Source organism: Culex quinquefasciatus, chromosome 1 (genome assembly GCF_015732765.1).
Source record: "Culex quinquefasciatus strain JHB chromosome 1, VPISU_Cqui_1.0_pri_paternal, whole genome shotgun sequence".
In the NCBI taxonomy this organism is placed as follows: Eukaryota; Metazoa; Arthropoda; class Insecta; order Diptera; family Culicidae; genus Culex; species Culex quinquefasciatus.
In genome coordinates, this window is record NC_051861.1 from 65,372,293 (window position 1) to 65,398,124 (window position 25,832).

General features: G+C 39.4%; 1 protein-coding gene across 1 annotated transcript in view; it reads right to left on the reverse strand.

Moving 5' to 3' along the window:
* Positions 1 to 3,067: 3,067 nt before the first annotated feature.
* Positions 3,068 to 25,832, reverse strand: part of LOC6052322 (serine/threonine-protein kinase Warts) — a 259,563-nt gene continuing 236,798 nt past the window's right edge. Inside the window, exon 5 of the mRNA XM_038255861.1 lies at positions 3,068 to 3,509. Coding sequence (XP_038111789.1) covers positions 3,501 to 3,509 — 9 coding nt within the window. The 3' untranslated portion in view covers positions 3,068 to 3,500. The remainder of the gene's footprint in view (positions 3,510 to 25,832) is intronic.

The following is a 25,832-nucleotide window of genomic DNA, read 5'->3' on the forward strand; positions in this document are numbered from 1 at the left end:
TTATTATTTTTGGTGAGTACTTTCTTTTAACCAAAAAGTCTTTTGAATCATTAGTCCAAACAAAAATGTATACACTTTGGCAGCAGTGCAGGAAAATTCCATGCAAATGTAAAAAAAAATCGGTATCTTGACACTTTTTTTTATCGATTAAGTATCTTCGGTAAGTTGATTGATGGGATAAATTATCAAAAATAATTTTAATTTAGAAAAATGTTACAAAAAAGTCTCTTTTTTGAATAACAACACCAACAAATGGCAATTTGCCCCACAAAACCTTTTATTCTGCCTCTTTCATCACGCACATGATCTTCTTCCCACTTTTCTCATGGCCTTCTTTTCCCGTCAGCGCTCCGCACCGTTTCTTCCTCACGCTCACCCTCTTCCGTCGCCGTCCTCCAGCACCGCTCCGCGGCCACGTGGCTGGCCACTCGGCGACCGATGTTCACCGCCGTTCGCCCTCCGGAACCAGACGATTTTTGTCCGCCGCCGCTGGTTCTTGCGCGACACGACTCGCCGACAGGTCGCCTTGCGGCCTCGTGTTGCGGCCTCAAGCCGCACGATCAGCTCCCGGGGTCAGATGGGGCTTGCACCAGGTTCCCAAAGAAAAATCCGCCTTCCGGTTTCGAACGCCGCCGCCGAGGATTCGGCACTCGCCGCCGGCCCTTTTGTCAGCCAAGAACAGAACAAATTCGGTTCGCGTTGCGCGCTTCACCAGGGTTCCCCCAAAGTCTTCCTTTTTTTTGCGTCGGTTTTGACAGGTTATCCGCGCCGATCGACCAGAACGCGTGTGTTCGCCTACTCAGGTTGGGAGGAACTGTCGAACCGAACGGCAGATGAGCTGAACTACCCCAAAAAAACTCTCACGATCTCCACGCTCTCTCTTCTCGCACCTTTCTCCCGTACAAGTTCGCTCTCAGCTTTTGTCGATCGGACCGGAAATCGAGCGCGTGTGGTCGTGTGCTCAAGTTTTGCAGCCTTTCTTGTGTGTGAGTGAGGTGGCGGGGTACGTTTAGTGGCACAAAGAGGGGAATTCTTATGTTAATCAACTTAAGTTTAATACATTGTTTGTGGGTTCTACTCAAAATTTACAAATCAAATCTTCAAACGCTACAAAAACTTTCTGAAAAATCCAAAACACAAAATGGTAAATAATCATAAAAAATGATCGAGCTGCGATTTTTTCAACAACACATAATGGCCTATCTACAATCACTTAGCTTAGAAAATTTCACTTAGCTTAGGAATTTGAGTCGATGGAAATGAATCTGAGTTTCTACAATGGAAAAGTAATCAAATTAGAAACTGACGTTTGGTTTGGAAAATTTCAAAATCTACGGTAAGTTGACGTTTCCATATCAAAGGTAAACAAACAACTGCATAGCAACGTATATCAGCCCAGCAAGTTTTCTAAGTTGATTGTGGATGACGAACGTAAGTTGCAGACTTTCCTAAGTAACTACTTTACTTAGATGTTCTAAGCTAAGTGATTGTAGATAGGCCATAAGGCTGGTACAAATTTTATTTAAAATTTTTGTCCCTCCCTTCAAAGTTGCCCCGAAAAATCAGGGGGCAAAAACATTTTTTTTCATAGAACATCTAAATTTCAATCGAAAATTGAGTGCAATCAGCTGAAATCTATTTAAAATACATTCCCCTGCATTTGGAATCATTTTTAAGCATGTTTGGGTTAATTTAATAATCTTTTGATTTTTTTTTTAAATTTTCAACAAAACAACTGAACTAGTGTAAAATGCATTTTTAAACACTTTTTGCATTCAAATGTTGAGACTATGGCTTGTTCTTTATTTTTTTTTATATTTTTTTTTATTTTTTTTTTTTTCACAACGTCCATGTACATTTCTTTAAATCAGTTTTCTTTGTTAAGCTTCAAAATAAAATGTTTTTCTGTATTTCTTAAACTATCTGCTGAAAATGCCAATCAATTTGGAGATATTCTGTCTGTAAATTAAATTTTCTTTGACTTTTTTTTATTTTGTCTATTATTTTTTCATCCATATTTAAAAAAAATAATTTTGTATAAATTTATGATGACCGACGAATTGTTTTTGGAACAGAGATTTTTAAACTGCCCAAAATATACATTTGAAAGATTTTCAAAAACTGTTTTGATTCCAGATTTAAACATGCTATTTAATAGTATTTTTAGAAGTTGTAGCTATTTTCAATAAAAATCATTCTATTTTATCTTTAAAAAATCGAATGGTTGAGAAAATTCTTTACTGCTTTCTTTGAAGGACAAATCCTGATCATTAAATTAAAAAAAAATCCTGATTTAAATTTTATGCAAAACTAATATTTTAGCAAAAAAAGGTCGAATTAACAATATCCAAATTATGAAACATATGATTATTTTTACAAATATTTTGAATGTTTTAAATTAAATGGTAGTTGGCATAATTTACAAATTTGAAACAAATATTCGTAGGAAAAAACAAATAGAAAAAACTCTAAAACGGTGCACTTTATTTTAAATTCTTAAAATTTCTTAGCGAATGCAAATGCTAGGTTTATCATTCAAATATTTTTTAAACATTTTCTGATTGGTCAAAAATAATTCACCCGTAATTCACTGCTCCTTAAATATGGTTGTTAGCTTTTGCTTCAAATCAATTTATTTTTTTCTCTTAAATATTTCGTTTGAGGGGTTTTTATGGACCCCATGAGACCGCTCGTGGTACCCACAGGGGTACATGTACCATAGGTTGAGAACCGCTGCTGTAAAGGAAAAAAAATGCTAGTTTTCGCGAATTCTTCATTGAGAATAACAGGAATAATATTCTATTTGAGAAAAGAACATATTGAATACATTAAAGAGGGGCTTTTTCAAAATTTCAATAAATTTAAAATATTTTCCCGGTTTGTCAGTCGAATTCCCGAGTTTTTCCCGGTTTTCTCCCGATGAATAAAAATCCCGGGTTTTTCCCGGTTTTCCCGGTTTTTTCCCGAGGTGGCCACCCTGATGTACACATGCTCCAGCGGGATGTTGTTAACGATGAAGAATGGCCCCCATTTGGACCGCTGTAGCCGCGACAAAAATGACGTTTCGTTCAGCATCGCTTTCAGAAGCTTTGGATCACCGTCGGAGGCGAATCCGATCACCTTTATTCCTTCATTCTTGAGCAGCCTCTTCGTCGTTTTCCATCGTCTTCTTACGTCGTCGTGCGAAAACTTATTATCCGTACCTACGTAAAATAAAACGTACGGCGCAGCCTCCGGCGCCAAAGGTACGGCCAGCTGGACGTACGCCGTGTCGGCCAATCTACTCGATTCCAGGTGCTTTTTGACGGCGTATGCCGAAGTCGCCTTGAAGTAATCGACACGAGGCATACCAGCTTCGTCAAACGGAGGTACGCATCCCGTTAAACAGTCAGATCTACTGTCGTGTTGAGCATGTTGTTGGATTTTTGTTCCATCTTCCACTAACATAACCACCAAAGGGAATCCGTTTTCAACCAAATATGCTTTTAAGCCTTTCACGTCTAGCACAGCTGAAATAGAAAAAAAATAACAAAGTCAATTCATCTAAGGGTTAAGCACTTCGAGTATACCGCATACTGTGTATGGCAGCGTACCATACGCGCGTACCATACGCGCGTACCATACGCGCATAATACTGGCATGGTATGGTCAACTTTTTGATACGATTTATATCAGTGTAGTTGTCAAAATCGGTCAAAATAATAAACAGAGTAGATTGCATACACAACACTTGTTTATTCGGCAACATGAGAAAAATAAATTTGGATTTTTTGAGATCTAGACCAGGTTCTGGAAAAGAATGTTAGATCTGTTAGAAATTCATCCACATTTGGGGACGGAATCGAGCAGCGGCGGCCAAATGGTTATAATTTTATTATTTAAAATGAATAAGTAGAAGGAATCTTGATCTGGACGCAAAGATCCGGGAAATTAGCGTCGTTCATCGTTTTGACCTCGGGTTTGACGAAGATAAAGTCCAGTGAACTACAGATTGTCTAAATACTACGAGTTGATCCAATGGGATCACAGTGCTCTGAGATGTTACAGCCGGACGAGAATTTTGGAAATGCTGCCTGCGTTTTTCTGTGGCATGGTGGCAACGGTTGTTTCGGGGCGGTACTGTTTTAATTCCTTTCGGACGAGACCTTCTTTTGCTACTCGTTGATTCTGTTGGATTTATTAGTTCCGAGTGCGTGTCAGGAGTTCTCCAGCCCCCACACACACACACACACACACACACACACACACACAACGCGCGGGTAACGTGTCCGGGGTGTCTCCGAGCCGGATGCCGAAGCGTGCCACCTCCCTCCGGTGGGCGACCCTTATGTCCACCGGCTTGGTTGAGGTGTCTTCGCCCTATTCCGGCAGGGGTCACCCAGCGTGTGGCCCGTCCTCTACTACAATCCTCCAGGGGCACGGAAGTTCAGAAAACAGCCCAGGGCTAACGGCTCCCGTTCCCTGGCTTCCCCCAGGATCCACCGAAGTAACATCCCCCCTGCCATCTCGTTCAGCGCTTTGACGCGTTCGGAAATCTTCACCAACTGTTGCTTGTACCGCGTCGTTCCGACAATGGCCTACAGGTACTCCAACAACCCGCAATCGGTCTCCGCGAGCGCCTTTGGTTTTGTTATCAAAATCGTCTCAATCTCGCCCTGCAGAATCAGGAACCGATTGTGTTCCAAAACATTCCGTGCTGTTTTCTTCTTCCTCCTCGAAATTGACCTTCCGGTTGTTAGGAACCCTCTCAGAACCGCTTCCCCGATCAAGAATCTGCCCCAACTTAGGCCCCAACTGTACAGCTCTATGCGTGTGGAAGCTCCGACGAATTTTGCAACATCATCTTACAGCTCGCTAATGAATTCCCTCAGCCAACAAGTGGGGCAAGCCTCGGGGTAAGCGCTTTCTCGTCAAAGACGAATTTTAATCAATTGAGGAAAAATTCCTTCCTCTAGCTTCATTTCCACATCCAGCCAACTGTATCCAGCTAACAGCAAAAGCAGCACAACAGTTTGACGTTGAGAAATGTCAAAAGTTTCAACACTGAAATAAATCTTCGTAGATAATGGTCAATACTGGGTCGCGTATCATACGCACGATATCTAGTATGATACTCGCTACATACACACTCCATACACACCTCAGTATCAGAAGTGATCTGCCCTTAGCAATTCATACATAAAAAATTACACCAAATCAAATCAATTAGTTACAACTCATATTTAAAAAAATATTAAGATATTATTGTAAAAAAATGTGTATTAGTTTGTTAACTGACTTTAATTAAGATCAGGTAGCTTAACCTTGTTTTTGATATCTAGAGTTTTTTTTAAATTAAAAAAGTTTGCAATAACTTAAACCTAGTCACGAAATATTCTAGCAGATGTTCTGTCAGAATCCTGCTAGAACAGTGGAACATTTCTGCTAGAATGCTGTAAGAATACCCAGCTCTGTAAAAACTCTCCTGCTAAAACGTCGTGACACTCAAACCCCGATGGTTTGACATCAACTGTTGTCAAACGAACGGGGTCACTTTTAGTTTGACACCCTTTTACACGGAGTTCACACACACTACCAAATGTGTGTTTTGATAGTGTGCGTAAGCGCCGTGTAAAAAGTGACAGTTCGTCACTTTTTAGTTTGACTTTGACCAACCAACGGGGTACAAACTAAAAAAGTGTCAAACGAAAAAGTGACCAACCACCGGGGGTTGAGTGTAGTACCTTTAAAAAGCTCTAGATATATTGTTAACTTTACCTAACACTTCAGCCAAACTAAACTGGAATAGAGAGTTCCAACTCAAAATAGCGTAGATTGCTTTCTCAAAATTTAAAGTAAAATTGAATGAATTCGTATAAGCGTGTAGATATTTATATTGTTTATCATTGAGATAAACAAATTCCGATCGTAGCAGTCCGGTAGCCAAGGTGTTGTGAAATAAAAAAAAAATCTCAATGTGTAATTCTTTGTGTTGTAAAAGATATTTAATATTAAATCAAACCTTCTTTGATCTGGCTGGTGTGCTCTGCAATGTGTCGTTTTATGGTCCTCCTGCTCGGTGCACACATGTTGTCTTTTTTAAATTTGTGATACGACGCTCCGGAAGCTAAATAGCCGTACGTTAACACGTCCTTCTCCAACAGGGAATATCTTTCTCCACCCTTGCTTCGGTTGTGATTTCTCTGATGGATCTCAACATAAGTTTTCAAAAGTGGTTTTTTGGCCAGTCCTTCAACAGTGGAACGGTCGGCCGTTTCGTCCCACAATTTTAGTTTTCCGAGTATAGCCTCCCGCCGGATGCCTCGGGCAGTTGTCGATCATCATTATCATCACCGTAACCAAGTGGACAAGTCTGAATTTCTAATCTGTACGTAGTTGGTGCCTTTTGTCCGGTGTTGTCGAGGTCTGACTCATTCTGAGCTCCCACGTTGCTCGTAGATCGCTGTAGTTCGGCCAGATCGTATCCGTGGCCGGATGGACCAACTACCGTGTCGGAGTGATTTCGTGAAGGGTTGTCTCCGGTGCGAGGTAGTTCCTGAAAATCGTTGAGGTCGGAATGCTGTGATCGCGCTTCGAGCAGAGATTGCATAGGGTGTTGTTCGGCAGAATTGTAGACCTCCATGTCCGAAGGATCTCGCGAAGCGTTAAGTAGTGGTGTTATTACCTTGGTGTTGCTGTGCTCGGAACGCCGAGTTCGCGCGTTGGTCTGAGACCCTTGCAAGTGTTGATCATCGGGATCGACCGTATCCGGAGAATTCCGTGGAGTGATAGTCGATTTACTCAATATCTTGACGTTGGCTTCAGAGAAGGATCTGTCCTGCTCGTCGTTGCTGTGCACGGAATGCTGCGCTCGTCCGTGAGTCATAGACCGATCCAAGTGTAGATCGTCGAAATCGTTGCTGCGGTTGACCGCATTGATTAGATCAAACTCCGTGTCCGAAGGGTATCGTGTAGCGTATGGAGGTGGCGTTCCAATAGATCTCTCGAAGAGCTGTTCGGAGTATGATCCTCTCTGTTCATCGTTGCTGCGGTCGAATGTATCAATATCCAGATCATCCTAAGGATCTCGAGAAGCGTCCGGAGGTGGTGTTGTTGCAGTGGTGTTGCTTTGCTCGGAACGCAAAGCTCGCGCGTTGGCCTGAGACCGTTGCAAAATCCGACCGTTGGGATCGTTGATGCGGTCGAACGGGTCAAAGAACGTGTCCGGAGGATTCCGTGGAGCGCATGTGGGTGAGGTTTCTCTTAATCTCTTGACGTTGGCTTCGGAGAAGGATCTGTTCTGCTGGTCGTTGTATTGCACGGAACGCCGCGCTCGCACGTGGGTCAGAGACCGTTCCAAGTGTAGATCATTGGAATCGTTGCTGCGGTCAAATAGATCAATCTCCGTGTCCGAAGGGTATCGTGTAGCGTTTGGAGGTGGCGTTTCAATCGATCTCTCGAAGATCAGTTCAGATCCTCTCTGTTCACCGTTCAAATGGTCGAATGTACCAACCTCCAGACCATCCAAAGGATCTCGCGAAGCGTACGGATGTGGTGTTGTTGGCGTGGTGTTGCTGTGCTGAGCTCGCGCACTGTCCTGAGACCGTTGCAAAATTCGACCGTTGGGATCGTTACTGCGGTCGAGTGGGTGATAGACCGTGTCCGAAGGATTCTTTGGAGCGCGTGTGGGTGGCGTTTTTCTCGATGTCTTCAAGGTGGATTCGGACAAGGATCCGACCTGCTCATCGTTGTCGCGACCGGGGAGCCGGGCCCACGCGTGTTTCAGAGATTGTTGGACCGGACTCTGTGAAGCCTTGTGTCGCGCTAAAAAAATGGAATTTTTGTTCAGTTCTTAATTTGTTTTGATTTTTTAAATTTCACCTTTTTTGGCAGCTGCAGGTTCAAATGATCGATCTCGTTCCGATGTACTTTCCTTGTGCAGATGTTTGAAAAAATTATACACCGCCCAGGTTCGTCGGTCCTGTCGCACGACTTTTCGCTCGCTGTTGCATTTGTAGCATGTTATATAGCCGTCAACTCTTCCCGGAACCTCTTGCTTGAACCTGACTTTAACATCTTTCAGCTGATCCAGTTCCTCGTTAGGAAGATTCCTGAAATTTTCCAAATTTAAAAACTATCTGAGCATATGTTACTTAATTTTAGTTCATACTTAGCAAAGTCACTGTCTACACTCAACCCCCGGTGGTTGGTCACTTTTTCGTTTGACACTTTTTTAGTTTGTACCCCGTTGGTTGGTCAAAGTCAAACTAAAAAGTGACGAACTGTCACTTTTTACACGGCGCTTACGCACACTATCAAAACACACATTTGGTAGTGTGTGTGAACTCCGTGTAAAAGGGGTGTCAAACTAAAAAGTGACCCCGTTCGTTTGACAACAGTTGATGTCAAACCATCGGGGTTTGAGTGTATTAGCTTTTCGATTAAAGCGTTGCGATCAACAGGATCTTGATAAAATTCTGCATCCGGATGAGTGTTTGAATCCTGTCTTTTCGGTTCGATGAAAAACGCAATTCCGCGGTCACTGATTGCTTGCGCAATTCTCCGTATGCACTTTTTTTGGAACACAGTGAATTGAAAGTCTCCGGGGCAGGTCCAATAGTCTCCCAGAAATTGACGCCGCTCTTCTGGCCCAACTTTCATTCCCATTTCGCGAACTGATTTCTGCAGCTCTTCAATGTCCTGTTCCGTAAAATCTCCTAACCAGCTCGTTGCAGATAGCATCTGCTTGTCCAGGATTGTTTTAATCTCGGGAGGTACCAAGCCGATTTCTGGTTTGAGTCGCATCCAGAACACCTCCTAGATTTATTTTTTGTTATATTTTTTGTTCAAATTTCCATTAATTAAATACAACTTACCCGGTCTTTAGCTGAATCTGTTTCAGCAATTTTTCTTCCGTGATTCGTAGGCTAGTCCAGTTATAGCCGAACGATCCGAAGCCAGTCGGCTAGGGCAGCTATGGCCACCGCTTCGGCGATCCGGAAGTTTACGACAGCCCTGGCCGTTGGATGATCCGGAAGCTGCCTGGTTTGGTCACCCGGCAGCTGTGGCCGCCGCTTTGGCGATCCGGTATGGCCACCGCTTCGGCGATCCGGTATGGCCAGCGCTTCGGTGATTCGGAAGTCGGTGATCCGGTATGGCCACCGCTTCGGCGATCCGGTATGGCCACCGCTTCGGAGATCCGGAAGTTTGAATTTGGTCTTCCGGCAGCTTTGGCCGCCGCTTCGGCGATCCGGTATGGCCACCGCTTCGGTGATCCGGAAGTTTGAATTTGGTCGTCCGGCAGCTTTGGCCGCCGCTTCGGCGATCCGGTATGGCCACCGCTTCGGTGATCCGGAAGTTTGAATTTGGTCGTCCGGCAGCTTTGGCCGCCGCTTCGGCGATCCGGTATGGCCACCGCTTCGGTGATCCGGAAGTTTGAATTTGGTCGTCCGGCAGCTTTGGCCGCCGCTTCGGCGATCCGGTATGGCCACCGCTTCGGTGATCCGGAAGTTTGAATTTGGTCGTCCGGCAGCTTTGGCCGCCGCTTCGGCGATCCGGTATGGCCAGCGCTTCGGTGATCCGGAAGTCGGCGATCCGGTATGGCCGCCGCTTCGGCGTTCCGGTATGGCCACCGCTTCGGTGATCCGGAAGTTTGAATTTGGTCGTCCGGCAGCTTTGGCCGCCGCTTCGGCGATCCGGTATGGCTAGCGCTTCGTTGATCCAGAAGCCGGCGATCCGGTATGGCCACCGCTTCAGTGATCCGGAAGTTTACCACCTCCCTGGCCGTTAGATGGTCCGGAATCTGTCTGGTTGTCCTGGTCCGGCAGCTTTGGCCGCCGCTTCGGCGATCCGGTATGGCTAGCGCTTCGGTGATCCGGTATGGCCACCACTTCGGCGATCCGGTATGGCCACCGCTTCGGTGATCCGATATGGCCACCGCTTCAGCGATCCGGATGTTTCCTACCCACGTTCCTACCGCACTGGCCGTTGGATGGTCCGAAAGCTGTCCGAAAGGACGGTCCTGGCTAATTTTGGTCGTCTAGCTGTTCCGTTGGTTCCTTAGTCACGGGTTCTTGCGGGAAAACTTGCGGTGAAAAAGTCCAAGGAAAGTGCTTCTTGCTTAAGCCACGTGAAAGCAGCTGTCAAAAAGGCGCTCGATTTTTTTTACTGGCAAAACGTCACTTTTATAAAAAGTGACGTCTCGCCAGAACACTGATTTAAATCATACAGTGACTTTAGCGCATCCTGTACATCCATATTTACATATATTTACCGTGTATTTACCATATAAACGTGATTCGCTCCGTATTCGCTACGGATCAAAAGAGTGCCCAACCCCGTGATAAAACTAATCGATTTATGAATTCTTACATAAAGTTTTCTTTATTTTTAATTTAGCAAGGTTTCGTAAATATAAAAATTCTAAACCATAAAATGTGCAGGATTTTGTTCCCAGAGTCAATATATTGCTTGAACATACATCGATTTTAATAAATGGTTACAATCCTAACCCAAGTAACCAGGGCTGTGGAGTAGGGTCATATTTCAAACGACTCCGACTCCGACTCCGACTCCGGCTTTCTCAGATTAGCTGACTCCGACTCCGACTCCGGCTCCGGCTTTGAACAAATGGTTGGCTCCGACTCCGACTCCGACTCCGGCCTACCAACTCAAGCCGACTCCGACTCCGACTCCGACTCCAGCATTCAACAAATGGTTGGCTCCGACTCCGACTCCGACTCCACATATTTTTAAATGTTTTAAAAGTTAGATAACTATTATTAGTTCATTATTTTTTAAACATTGATAAATAGGATTATTTAAAAACTCTCTAAGCGTCATGTTTTTCTCAAGAAAAATAAGTTAAGTAAAAGTAAAGTAAAGTAAATAAACGGAAAAAAAGTTTCTAGGCTACAAGTTTTACACGTTATGGAAACAGAAATCAAAAAATATATTCAGTTTTAGAGGCATTTTGAGAAGAACAGTTTTGTAAGTAAATTTGGATTTATTTGCTTAACCTCAAATTTGAAAATTTGTTTTTCAAAGCTAATAAATTTAAATATTAATATTTTATTTTTGAATGAATAACTAAAAGAAACCTGGCCTTAATGATCTATTGAACATTAAAATTCAATTTGCTCACTCTCAGGCTGACATTTGTAAGAAGCACAGTGACAGGCACCTTGTTTTTTAAATGACAATTTTAAACGAAATTTTTTTTGTTTTTTTTTTTATGGCCGATGCAAATATTTTTAAAAGTTTTTGTCCCTCGGCTCTGGCAGGAGTCGAGGGGGGGGGGGCCAAAAAAATAAAAAAATATAAATATTAAAATAACATGCCATAGTTTCAACATTTGCATGGAAAACGTGTTTTAAAATGTATTTTAGTTCAGTTGTTTTGTAATAAAAGTTTTCAAAAAATGTAAAATTTGGCGAAAACAAAAATTTTAGCGAAAAAAAAACTTTAGCAATAGTAGACATCGAAAATTTTCAAAAATTCAAAAGATTTTTAAATCAACCCAAACATGCTAAAAATGATTCTAAACGCAGGGGAATTCATTTTAAATTGATTTTAACTAATTGCACTTAAATTTTCATATAAATATTAAAGTTTATTGAAAAAATATATTTTTTGCCCCCTGATTTTTCGGGCTAACATTGAAGGGGGGGGAGGGGGGACAAAAACTTTAAATAAAATTTGTACCAGCCTAAGACGTACATGGACACCACACCATGGCTGAAGGAGATTATTATTTTAAATCAATGTATCTTAACAATTTCTTCGTGGAAAGGACGCTTAAGATGGCCTTTTCAAATATCTGTGACATGGAAAATATTTGAACCTGGAAATTTTTAATTTATTTTAATTTTAAAAATTTATATACTTTTAAAAGGAGGCGCATACTTCGTGAATCTTCGCCTAAAACGAAGCTTTATAAATGATCTTGCGCCTCCATCAAAATATATGAAAAAAATTAAAATATAATAAAAAACTAAAATACACAAGTAAAATATTTTCTAGGTCACAAATATTTCACATCAATCCGTACCAGTTGATAATATTTTGATTCTGTTTTTTTTATCTATAATATTTGAAAAATAAATTAAAATCCTATATTTTGTTCTATACATTTTTTTATTTGTTCATTTTTGTACTGAATTCTTGAGATTTGTTTAACGATAATATGCAACGATATCAAAATAGTTTACCTAAAATCAACATCAACATCAACATCAACAATCAATGATTATTTCAAATTTGTTGCAACTTCTTTTGACATTTTTTGTTAGTTTCAATTATTTAAAATGCAAAAAAACGAAACTATTGGCACTACGCCCCCCGGGGCATGGCCTTCCTCTAACGTGGGATTTCTGCTCCAGCGCCTCTGACGAGACAGGAGAAACCGGGACCGACGTTTTACTTCACCATCCGATAGAAGCTCAGTGGATAAGGCGGGAATCGAACCCGCGTCTCATAGCATCATTTTTGTTGAATTTAAGATAACTCTGGCTCCGACTCCGACTCCGGGTTGTCAGAAATCATTGGCTCCGACTCCGACTCCGACTCCAGCTCTTAAAATTTAGCCGACTCCGGCTCCGACTCCGACTCCAGCTGTTCGAGTTTTGACGACTCCGACTCCGACTCCGACTCCAAGCTTCCCAAAAAGACCCGACTCCACCGACTCCGGCTCCGACTCCGACTCCGACTCCACAGCCCTGCAAGTAACCATCCAGCACTAAAAGAAATCATTAATAGGCTGTAAACCAGCATTCCACAGCTAATCTGCTGTAAAACAGCTAATGTGAGAGCAAATCAGCTCTAAATCAACTGCTATAGCATTAGCTGAAATGCAGCTGATTTCGTGCAGGTACTAGCAACACTGCTCCATTTTTCCCATTTTACTGGCAACACAGTTATGAAGTGAAAGAGAAAGATTGATGAAAACCGAAACAAAATATTGCTAGCTCGCTCATCCCTCACCGAAACAAACCAGCTGAGAAAAAAATGAAACGGATTTCGGTCGCAGTTAAGATTTGACAGTTTACCTGACAAAAAATATGTTTATGCTGTTGCTGTTGAATTGCGGTGTAGCTGAAAAATATAAAAGAAAAGAACAATCCTTGGAACAATCACTTCTGCTGGACAGATGTCTCGAAGGATGGAGGTTGGCATTCCTTGAGCCAGTTTGGTATCCAACGCCAACGGCAATTGCCGATGTTCGCTTATGGATTCCCCCGTGGGAACCACAATGTCCCGAAAAATGAATCTGATTCAATCAACAATTTTGATACAGTTCTTCATTGAGAAATGAGCATATTGGGTTATCTAGGAAGCAAAATCTTCGTTTTTCATTTTAGAAACAACTGTAGAAAAGGGTTTTTCCAAAAACTTACTAGGAGAGCAGAGTTCTTCACTTTTGTGTATAAAAATCAAAATGATCCAATTGTACGATGTTGTCCCTTCACGCTACATATGTATCTCACTTGACTCAAACTTTGTGTTTTTAAATGTTTGCTGGAGTGAATCTTATAGGAAATTTAATGTACTTTCCAAATTTGTATAAATATTGGTACCTTTTCCCACAGATTTTAAAGTTATCAGCAAAAAACTGAAAACATATGCGTACAAACGTTGTCCCGTCACGAAAGAATCGGTCAAATAAAACTGGGGTTGGAGGATGAGAGAGAAAGAGATAACAACATTTTGCATCTCGCATTTTTTTTGGCGTTTTGCAGGGCCGGATCAACAACAGTAGGGGCCCAGCTGTAAAACAGAAATATAAAGTCCAAACTCAGCTGCAAATCAGCTGTAAAAGCGCAATTCCAGCAATTTCCAAAACAATTCAGCTGTTATTCACTGCAGGTAAAGCGCTGTTAGTGCTATACAATTACTACTTTTAGTGCTGATTGGTTACCTGGGAAATTATTCAACATGATTAGATCCCAGAAATACAAAAAAAGGATTTCATTTGTGTGTTTTTTTGTTTTGCTTAGAAATATTCAGAGAGTCTTTTCTAGAACCACCACAGCCAATTTACATTACTTTTCCCTTTATCTTGTAAAATCATATTGGTTATCAAAACTTATTTTAAAAATTAATATAGTTTTGACAGTTATTTCAAAATAAATAAATAAGTGAATTGAAGATTTTAATTTGTTAATCGTGTTCGCATTTACAATTTTTATCGTACATTTTATTTTATTTCAAGAAGATGTGTCTCAGGAACTAATAGATCAATCTCAAATGGTTCTGAGTCTTTACACGATAAGAACAATACAAGTTTTGCTTGATGTTGCTGTTATATCATTTTCATTGAAATACTTGTACACTATTTTCAATAAATTGGATAAATTGGATCTTTAGAATTAAGATCTGATTAAATTTTTTTGTCATGTTTTCAAATGTTATTTTTGCTCAAATACTGGACCAATTTTTCAGATACAATGAGTAATAAATTTGAAAATGGCGTTTAGTCGGAATATTAAAGTTAAACATGAATCGTTTTCATATTTGATGCAATCGAGGAAAATTTTAACGGTTACATATGCATTTAAACATGGTTACATATGCATTATTAACAACTCTTCCAGTGAATATTTTGGCGTTTAAATTTAATTTAATACATTTTATCTAAATTTTTGAAGACATTAAAATTAAGGGCTAAGAGAAAGACCGAGCTCCGAATTTTGTCGTTTTGCGCTTGCTACATTTCGCTCTCCCCGCGCGTTGCTTTCTCTCTCTATTCTTTCTCGCCGTGTGCACCGTGCTGCCAGCAAGGCGATAGGCATACTTTTGTGCCGCATGAACGTGATACCAATAATTATGCCGTTGATTCCATATTACTTCTGATGTAAAAATCTTCAATTATTATTTCAAGAACATTGTGAAGATTTTTGTATTCCAGTATTATAAATTATTACAAAAATATGTAAATAGTTCAAATTTTTTTTTGATTTTTATAGCAATGACCCCGGAAGTTTTTGGTTGGGACCGACTCCGTGGCTTAATGGTTACAGCTTCTGCCTCACAAGCAGAAGATTCAGGGATCAAATCCCGGTTGGTACCTTTGAAATTTGGATTCAGTAATTTGAACTTTGAATATGAACAAAAACGAAAATGAACCAGGTGGGATTCGAACTCACACCTTTGGATTGGTGGTCAGGGACGCTAAGCAGTCAGCCATCAGAAGGTTTACACTCTAGCAGTGAAATGATCCGTAGTGGTGAAACATGTTATCTTCTCATATTAAATACGCGCTGATCCCTGATTTTCCTGACGGGATTGGAAGTCTAAATATAGATCGAGTTTCCTTCAGATGCTTGCTTCTATGTTTAGGCGGGGCCGAACAATGCCCAGCGTCCTCGGAATTGGACCGCAAGGAGCTCTGTCATTCTGAAACGGGTCGTTGGAAGCAGCGCAAGGGCTATCACCACCTAATACCCGGGACTGAGATAAGTTGTATCAGCATTCGGCATATACAAAGTCTGATACAAACTATACTTTCCCATAATATCGCTACCGGCTAGCGGGTATTGGATTGGACCACACACACACACACACACACACACACACACAATGACCCCGGAAGTTTTTGGTTGCATAATGTTTCATCAAGCGTTGGAAACATATTTCAAACGCAATGTGAAGAGTTTTGTATTCAAATACTACAAAATATTACAAAAATTCGTAAAATACAGCAAAATTCAAACATTGATCTAGAATTCAACTGTTATCGTGACTACCCCCCAGAGTTTCTAGTTGCAAAATGTTTCATCAAGTATAAGATACATTTTTCTTAAATAATCTGAAGAGTTTTGTACTCAAGTACTACACAATTTTACAAAAATACGTAAATACAGTAAAAACGTACATTGTTCGAGAATCTGATTTTTATAGCAATGGCGTAATATTGAATGTTTGGCCCTTTTGAAATGTTAGTCTTGATTTGAAAATTTTGAAAATATTGTTCTCGAAAAGATCGGAAAATTTCACAAATGTTTCATATATTAACATTGAAAACCGGACCATTACTTGCTGAGATATCGACATTGAAAAATGGTGGGTTGTTTGGGTGAGACTTAGAAAACATCAATTTTCCTGTTTTTAAACCTTTGCATTGCAATATCTCAGCAACTAAAGGTCGTATCAACGAAGTCCTAAGAAGCAAAATATAGAGAATTTTCTCAGCTTTTCAAAAATATTTTTTCCAAAAGTGTGCAAACATGTGCACTAATTTTAAAAAATAAAAAACTGCGACTATTTTCAAAAAAGCTACCTAAAAAAGGCTATAACTTGAAAACGGTGCACTTTATCAAAATTTTACTGAAGTACTTTTTGATTGCAATTTTGATTTTACATCGAAAAATGAAGTTCAAATTTTTTTGCGACCAATATTTCGATTTTTTGAAAAAATCGGTATTGATTAAAAAATTCATAACTCGGTCAAAGATTTTTTGCACAACCTGGAAATTTCTGAAAAGTTGGCATTTTATGTCCTCTAAAATATATCAAAAAATAAAAAAATAAATAAAAATAGTGTTTTTTTGCAAATCAAGTTTTAGTGATAAAAAGTTAAATAAAAAAATCACAATTTTTTTTTTACACTGTATAATTTTTTTTCAGTGTAGTCTGTATCCATACCTACAACTTTGCCGAAGACACCAAATCGATCAAAAAATTCCTTCAAAAGATACAGATTTTTGAATTTTCATACATCATTTTTGTATGGACAGCTGCCAAATTTGTATGGAAAATTTTATGGACAAACTAATGATGCAAAATGGCTTCTTTGGGCATACCGAAGGCACCAAAAAAGTTTCAGTCGGATTAAAAAATACAAAAATTAAAATTGAAGAAAAAAGACCGATTTCGTAGAGAATTGCTCTCCAACAACAAATTAAACCTTATTCCAAACATTTTTGGAAACTTTCAAAAGTTCTTAAGAAACCTCAAAAACCAATCCCTTCTTTAAAAGATGGTGATAATATTCTATTAACTAATGGAGAAAAAGCTCAAAAACTTGCTCAGCAGTTTGAGAGTGCTCATAATTTCAACTTAAATATGTTGAGTCCTATTGAAGATCAAATTTCAATAGAATTTCAGAATATTGCTGAACAAGAATTTTCATCAGATGAAGTTTTGAATACGGATCTGAATGAAATAACATCTATTATCAAAAAATTTAAAAATATGAAAGCCCCTGGTGAGGATGGCATTTTTTACATTTTAATTAAAAAATTACCTGAAGCAACTTTAAGTAGCTTGGTCAAAATTTGCAGCAAATGTTTTGATTTGGCATATTTTCCCAGTAGTTGGAAAAATGCCAAAGTAGTTCCGATTTTAAAACCGGACACGCAGAAAAATAAGGCATATTTGAATCAACAAAACGTTTTGTTGATTTGAAAATCATATTTTTTGTTGAATCAACGCTAAACGTCAAAGCAGCTTTTTCAAAACAACAAAAGACTTTTGTGGAATCGAGAAAATCAAGGCTTGTTTCAACGCAAAATCGGCGTTGATTATATTCAACAAAAAATTTGTTGATTCAAACCTCGTACAGGCTGATTCTACAAAACTTTTTTCTGCGTGGATAAAAATCCTGCTGAAGCCTCAAGCTATCGGCCCATTAGTTTGCTTTCATCTATTAGTAAATTATTCGAAAGAATGATTCTTAATAGAATGATGACGCACATTAATGAAAATTCAATTTTCGCTGATGAGCAGTTTGGATTTCGCCTTGGGCATTCAACTACTCATCAGTTGTTGAGAGTTTCAAATTTGATTCGAAGCAACAAATCTGAGGGCTATTCTACTGGCGCTGCTCTTCTAGACATAGAAAAAGCATTTGACATAAAGGCATAAAGGTTTGATTGCGAAATTGAAAAGGTTTTATTTTCCGATTTATATCGTGAAAATTATTCAAAATTATTTGACGGATCGTACTCTGCAGGTATGTTATCAGAACAGCAAATCTGATCAACTACCTGTGCGTCAGTGTCTTGCGAACCTTCGTGGTGAACGGACACTAGAGCTGCGGTATTTTTTACTACCTAAGCTAAGAGTTATTTCAAAACAAAATTCACAGTCTTTTTAAAGACTACCTGAGTTATTTTCCAAAATTCTAAACAGTCTTTTCAAGACTAACCCCGCCTGAAATTTTGTTGTATTTTACAAACGAAGCCATCTTTTAAAGAGAACTTTGCTTGCAAAATGCGTCAAAACAAAGGTAAACGCAAATCTTCTGAAGATTTGGTCGTTACGTCGGTGAAGCGTTTGAACGCTAAACCGGCTAACGGAAACAGAAAAGAAAACAGCCTCTTCTGAGGTCTGATTCTGATTCTGAATGTGAGGTCAATCCTCCAATTCCATTGACAAACAGTTTCGGTGTTTTATCCGAAACTGATGACAAGGAACCTTCTCCTCGTACTGAGCCTTCTGCCGTCGAGAAACGAGTAAAGGCTCCGCCAATTGTTGTGACTTCCGTCTCCGATTTGGCCAGCTTTCGAACGCAACTGAAGAATTGCAAGGAAACTTGCAATTTGAAGGTTTCGTTCCAGCTTGGTCGAAGAGGAGAATGTCGCTTGTTGACGGAATCTTTACAAGATCACCAAACTTTTGTTGGTTATTTGAAAAACCACAAACACAATTTCTACACGTATGAGACCAAGAATGCTCGGCCATTCAAGGCGGTCTTGAAAGGTCTCTCCAACGACTTGTCGGTGGATGAGATCAAAAACGAACTTAAGGTGTTGCTTGGCTTTGCCCCATCCCAAGTAATACCAATGAAGAAAAAATCAAACGGGAATATTTCTCGCTTTGGTTTGACTTCACAATTTTATCTGATTCATTTCAACAGAAATGAAATCAACAATTTGAAACTTTTGGACAAAGTTCAGTTTTTGTTCCATGTACGGGTAAAGTGGGAGCATTTTAAGAAACATGGCGGTAATGGCCAGAATCTGACCCAGTGCCGGCGTTGCCAGGCATTCGGTCACGGTACTGATCATTGCGCCATGGTTCCAAAATGCATGGTTTGCGGGGATTCTTCTCACGACAAGGACAATTGTCCCGTGAAAGAAGTCACCCAATTTAAATGTGCAAATTGTGGTGGAAATCACAAATCAAATTTCTGGGATTGCCCCATCAGAAAAAGGTTTTGGATTCTCGTGCTAAGCATCAGCCGAAATCCAAACCGAAATTTTCTCAAAGTCAGGTTGTACCTGCATCTTTAAATCAAACGTTCGTGCTGTCTCACTCGAACAATTCTAGAAATACCCCTACCGTGGAAAAGTTAGGTAACAACAATGGCATTTCTTATGCTAACGTCGTTTCGCGTTCATCCACGAATTTTAAATCCTCTACCAATCTTTCTGAAATTGGGCAGGTACCTCAAATCTCATTTGAAAATTTTTCTGCTGGCAACGCTTTGGGATCTTCTGATCTCGGCGATGTTACGTTTGAAAAAATGACTTTTTGCAAAACTCACTGTTTGGTTTGATTCAAACAATGAGTAATGCTACATCCATGATGGAAGCAATCCAGATTGGATTAAAATTTGCGAATGATGTTGTTCTTACCCTGAAGTTTAATCATGGATCTAAGTAATTCCATCAATATTATGAATTTTAATGCTCGCTCTTTAAAAGCGAAAGAAAATGAATTTTTCAACTTTTACGAGTTCATAACGTGCATGTTGCTGTTATAACCGAAACATTTTTAAAAACTGGCACTTATTTGAAAAGTGATCCAGATTATAAAGTTATAACTAATAACCGAATGAATCGAAATGGCGGTGGAGTTGCAATAGTTATCCACCGTAGTATGACTTATAGCACGTTACGTGACTTTAAGTTAAAAGTTATTGAAAGTTTGGGCATTGAACTTGAAACTTCTTTTGGGAAAATTATGATTGCAGCTGCATATTTGCCATTCCAATGCACTGGGGAAAATAAAAATTATTTCAAAGGGGATTTGAATAAACTTACTCGGCATAGATCTCGATTTTTGATCATCGGTGATTTTAATGCCAAACACCAATCTTGGAATAATTCAAAAGTAAATTCCAATGGTAAAATTCTGTTCAGAGATTGCACTTCTGGTCTTTATTCGGTTTTATACCCGAATGGGCCAACTTGCTTTTCTTCTGTTAGAAATCCATCAACAATTGATTTGGTTTTGACAAATCAAAGTCAGTATTGTGGTCCTTTAGTGACTCATGCTGATTTTGATTCTGATCACCTTCCAGTAACTTTTTCACTTTCTCATGAAGCAGTTACCAGACCCAATAGTTCTGTGTTTAATTACCACAAAGCTAATTGGGACAGGTATCAGCATCATATTGAGAATAATTTAAATCATGATTTTGTTTTAGAAACCAAAGCTGATATTGATTCAGCCTTGGAATCTTTAACTAATGCAATTTTGGATGCTAGGAATATTGCTATTCCTAAAGTCCAAGTCAAATTTGATTCTCCCATTATTGATGACGATCTTCAGCTTTGATTCGTCTGAAAAATGTTCGCCGAAGACAGTATCAACGTTCTCGTGATCCTGCACTGAAGCGAATTCAAAAGATTTGCAAAAGGTTATTGACCACAGATTCACTCTCCTGCGAAATGAAAAGTTCGCAAGAGATGTCGAACAAATTAAACCTTATTCCAAACCTTTTGGAAACTTTCAAAGGTTCTTAAGAAACCTCAAAACCCATCCCTTCTTTAAAAGATGGTGATAATATTCTATTAACTAATGGGGAAAAAGCTCAAAAACTTGCTCAGCAGTTTGAGAGTGCTCATAATTTCAACTTGAATGTTTTGAGTCCTATTGAAAATCAAATTTCAATAGAATTTCAGAATATTGTTGAACAAGAATTTTCATCAGATGAAGTTTTTAATACGGATCTGAATGAAATAAAATCTATTATCAAAAATTTAAAAATATGAAAGCCCCTGGTGAGGATGGCATTTTTACATTTTAATTAAAAATTACCAGAAGCAACTTTAAGTTGCTTGGTCAAAATTTTCAACAAATGTTTTGATTTGGCATATTTTCCCAGTAGTTGGAAAAATGCCAAAGTAATTCCGATTTTGAAACCGGATAAAAATCCTGCTGAAGCCTCAAGCTATCGGCCCATTAGTTTGCTTTCATCTATTAGTAAATTATTCGAAAGAATAATTCTTAATAGAATGATGACGCACATTAATGAAAATTCAATTTTCGCTGATGAGCAGTTTGGATTTCGCCTTGGGCATTCAACTACTCATCAGTTGTTGAGAGTTTCAAATTTAATTCGAAGCAACAAATCTGAGGGCTATTCTACTGGCGCTGCTCTTCTAGACATAGAAAAAGCATTTGACAGTGTTTGGCATAAAGGTTTGATTGCGAAATTGAAAAGGTTTAATTTTCCGATTTATATCGTGAAAATTATTCAAAATTATTTGACGGATCGTACTCTGCAGGTATGTTATCAGAATAGCAAATCTGATCAACTACCTGTACGTGCTGGCGTACCTCAAGGAAGCATTTTGGGTCCAATTTTATACAATATTTTTACTTCTGACTTGCCTGATTTGCCCCCAGGATGTCAGAAATCACTTTTTGCTGATGACACAAGCATCTCCGCCAAAGGCAGAAGCCTTCGTGTCATCACAAGAAGATTACAAAAAAGCTTGGATATTTTCAATTCTTATTTGAAAGAATGGAAAATTACTCCAAATGCTGCAAAAACTCAACTTATTATTTTCCCTCACAAACCAAGGGCTGATTTTCTTAAACCAAAAGTCATCACATTATAAAGATGAATGAGGTAAATTTAAAGTGGGAGGATCAAGTGAAATATCTTGGACTTGGTTTTGACAAAAACCTTACTTACAAGGATCACATTGAAAGTATCCAGGTTAAATGTAACAAATATATTAAATGTTTGTATCCACTTATAAACAGGAATTCTAGACTTTGTCTCAAGAATAAACTGTTAATTTATAAACAAATTTTCAGACCTGCCATGCTTTATGCTGTGCCGATCTGGACAAGCTGTTGCTTAACCAGGAAGAAAAAACTTCAGAGGATTCAGAACAAAATTCTGAAAATGATTCTGAAACTTCCTCCCTGGTTCAGCACCAGTGAACTTCATCAATTAGCCGAAGTTGACACTTTGGATGTTATGTCCAATAAGATAATTGATGCATTTCGACAAAAATCATTGCAGTCTTCAGCTGCATTGATCCGCTCTTTATATAGTTTATAAGTTAGTTTTAAGGTATCCCTTTTCCCTTTTGTACATGTAGGACCTCCTACATTTGAAATCACTGAATAGCGAAAGCTACAATATTTCATGAATAAATGAAAGTTGCTAGTATTTAAAATTGAGGTGAAAAGTCATCGTTTGTGATTGGACACTCAATAATATTTTAACTGAATGAATGTACATGGAAAAGAAATTTGAATAAATATAAATTTAAAAAAAAAAAAACTACCTGTGCGTGCCGGCGTCCCTCAAGGAAGCATTTTGGGTCCAATTTTATACAATATTTTTACTTCTGACTTGCCTGATTTGCCCCCAGGATGTCAGAAATCACTTTTTGCTGATGATACAAGCATCTCCGCCGAAGGTAGTGTCATCACAAGAAGATTACAAAAAAGCTTGGATATTTTCAATTCTTATTTGAAAGAATGGAAAATTACTCCAAATGCTGCAAAAACTCAACTTATTATTTTCCCTCACAAACCAAGGGCTGATTTTCTTAAACCAAAAATTCATCACATTATAAAGACGAATGAGGTAAATTTAAAGTGGGAGGATCAAGTGAAATATCTTGGACTTGCTTTTGACAAAAACCTTACTTACAAGGATCACATTGAAAGTATCCAGGTTAAATGTAACAAATATATTAAATGTTTGTATCCACTTATAAACAGGAATTCTAGACTTTGTCTCAAGAATAAACTGTTAATTTATAAACAAATTTTCAGACCTGCCATGCTTTATGCTGTGCCGATCTGGACAAGCTGTTGCTTAACCAGGAAGAAAAAACTTCAGAGGATTCAGAACAAAATTCTGAAAATGATTCTGAAACTTCCTCCTGGTTCAGCACCAGTGAACTTCATCAATTAGCCGAAGTTGACACTTTGGATGTTATGTCCAATAAGATAATTGATGCATTTCGACAAAAATCATTGCAGTCTTCAGCTGTATTGATCCGCTCTTTTTATAGTTTATAAGTTAGTTTTAAGGTATCCCTTTTCCCTTTTGTACATGTAGGACCTCCTACATTTGAAATCACTGAATAGCGAAAGCTACAATATTTCATGAATAGATGAAAGTTGCTAGTATTTAAAATTGAGGTGAAAAGTCATCAATTGTGATTGGACACTCAATAATATTTTAACTGAATGAATGTACATGGAAGAAAAAAATCTGAATAAATATAAATTAAAAAAAAAAAATCTCCGCCGATCCCAACAGCTGGAGGCTTTTCTTTAATGAGCATGAGCATGAGCATGAGCATGGTTGACTGCCAATGAGCTGCTACTCCGTTATTGACAGATCAGCTGAAGTTAAACAATGAATCAAAAATGATTAGTGGGAGCCAACCATCCGTTCACTGTTTAACCTCTGAAGATCCCTGCTTTATTAGTCAATACCGGCGCCCTCCCAAGAAGCCTGCAGTTCAACGAAAGGGAGGAATGTTAGTCCGATAGTTGAAGTTGCAGACTCATCAAGCACACAGTTTTTCGCTATATACTTGTTGATACCGCTTGAGACCGTTGAATCCACAGCATCTCCTTCAAGCATCACGTGATTAATATTTTTTGGGTTAGTAGGATAAGGTATTGGCTTTTCGATGCCTCCCGAGCTACGATGCTATGGGGAGGACTTTCATAACAGACCCGTCGGCGAGCCTTCCGAGCAACGATGCTATGGGAAGGTCTTTCTGGTTAACACACAAAATCACTCACTCACAATTATTTCACTCCACTATTAATTATTCCAAAATGTCAGTGCGTCTTTCGATCATTATATAGAAATGGCTTTTTCACCATAAAAATAAAACCTTAATCGAAAAATTATACACAATTTACCCGACGCCGTGCCTTCCGATCAACGATGATATAGGAAGGGCTTTGAAAATCACAAAACAATTAATTAAGATCACAAAAAACACAAATTACTCAACGAAAATTACGCTCAAGACACAAATAATTCAGTAAGGCATGCTATTATTCGATTACCACAATCACTCACCCCAAACGAATAGCGACACAAAAGCACACAAAAAATTAACCTGAATAATCACGACTTCGCGTCCCCACTTTCAGCGCACCAATGATGCTATTATTCGATTACCAGCACACACAAAAAATAACCTGAATAATCACGACTTCGCGTCCCCACTTCCAGCGCACCAATGATGCTATTATTCGATTACCACAATCACTCACCCCAAACGAATAGCGACACAAAAGCACACAAAAAATTAACCTGAATAATCACGACTTCGCGTCCCCACTTCCAGCGCACCAATGATGCTATTATTCGATTACCAGCACACAAAAAATAACCTGAATAATCACGACTTCGCGTCCCCACTTCCAGCGCACCAATGATGCTATTATTCGATTACCACAATCACTCACCCCAAACGAATAGCGACACAAAAGCACACAAAAAATTAACCTGAATAATCACGACTTCGCGTCCCCACTTCCAGCGCACCAATGATGCTATTTTTCGATTACCACAATCACTCACCCCAAACGAATAGCGACACAAAAACACACAAAAAATTAACCTGAATAATCACGACTTCGCTTCCCCACTTCCAGCGCACCAATGATGCTATTATTCGATTACCACAATCACTCACCCCAAACGAATAGCGACACAAAAGCACACAAAAAATTAACCTGAATAATCACGACTTCGCGTCCCCACTTCCAGCGCACCAATGATGCTATTATTCGATTACCAGCACACAAAAAAAATAACCTGAATAATCACGACTTCACGTCCCCACTTCCAGCGCATTAATCCAGCTGGAGGCTTTTCTTTAATCTCGACAAAGACAGATTTCGTTTTGAAACCTGTTCCCGTTGTTTCTCTTTTCCCCGGGATAGAATTTTAATTAGTTTGAAAAAAATAAATAAAAATAAACAAACATGACAGAAGCTCGCGTGAAAGAGATGGGAAAAAATCAATGTTTTTGACTAAGCAGGTTACGCGCTGTCAAATTTAAGTTGACAAAGGGAATTTAATTCCATAATGTATTAACTTCGAAAATTAAATATATTAAGGCCCCTCGATAACAAAGGTAACCCAGCCGGGAAAGGAAACGTCCCACCGGTTCCAGTGGCCAAGAAACCACCTCCTCTGGTGGTAAAGAATATGAGCTTCGGCAAGCTGAGGAGTGTAATGTTGTCGTGCACAACCAAGCCAAGTTACAAGCTGACTCCGTTTGGGATCAAATTGCTGTGTATCTCCGAGGAGCGTTTCGAAACCGCGCAGGCCCACTTGATTGCGACGAACAAAGTGGAGTTCTATACCCACGAGAAACGAAGCGAGCGGCAACTCCGCGTCGTCACCAGGGGACTTCCACCGGCTTCACCTAAATTCATCAAGAAGAAACCTGTGGAGGTGCATGCCATCAAGAGAAAAGGAGAGTTCGCCTCATCGATGGAAACCCCGTACATTGTTACGTTCCCCAAGGGGTACACCAACCTCAAGAAGCAGAGTGAAATCAAGCTCTTGCAAGCATTTCACATCCGGTGGGAGGCCTACCGGAACAAGCGGCCGAACGTGACTCAGTGCAGGAACTGCTTGCAGCTGGGTCATGGGACCAGGAACTGCCACCTCAAGG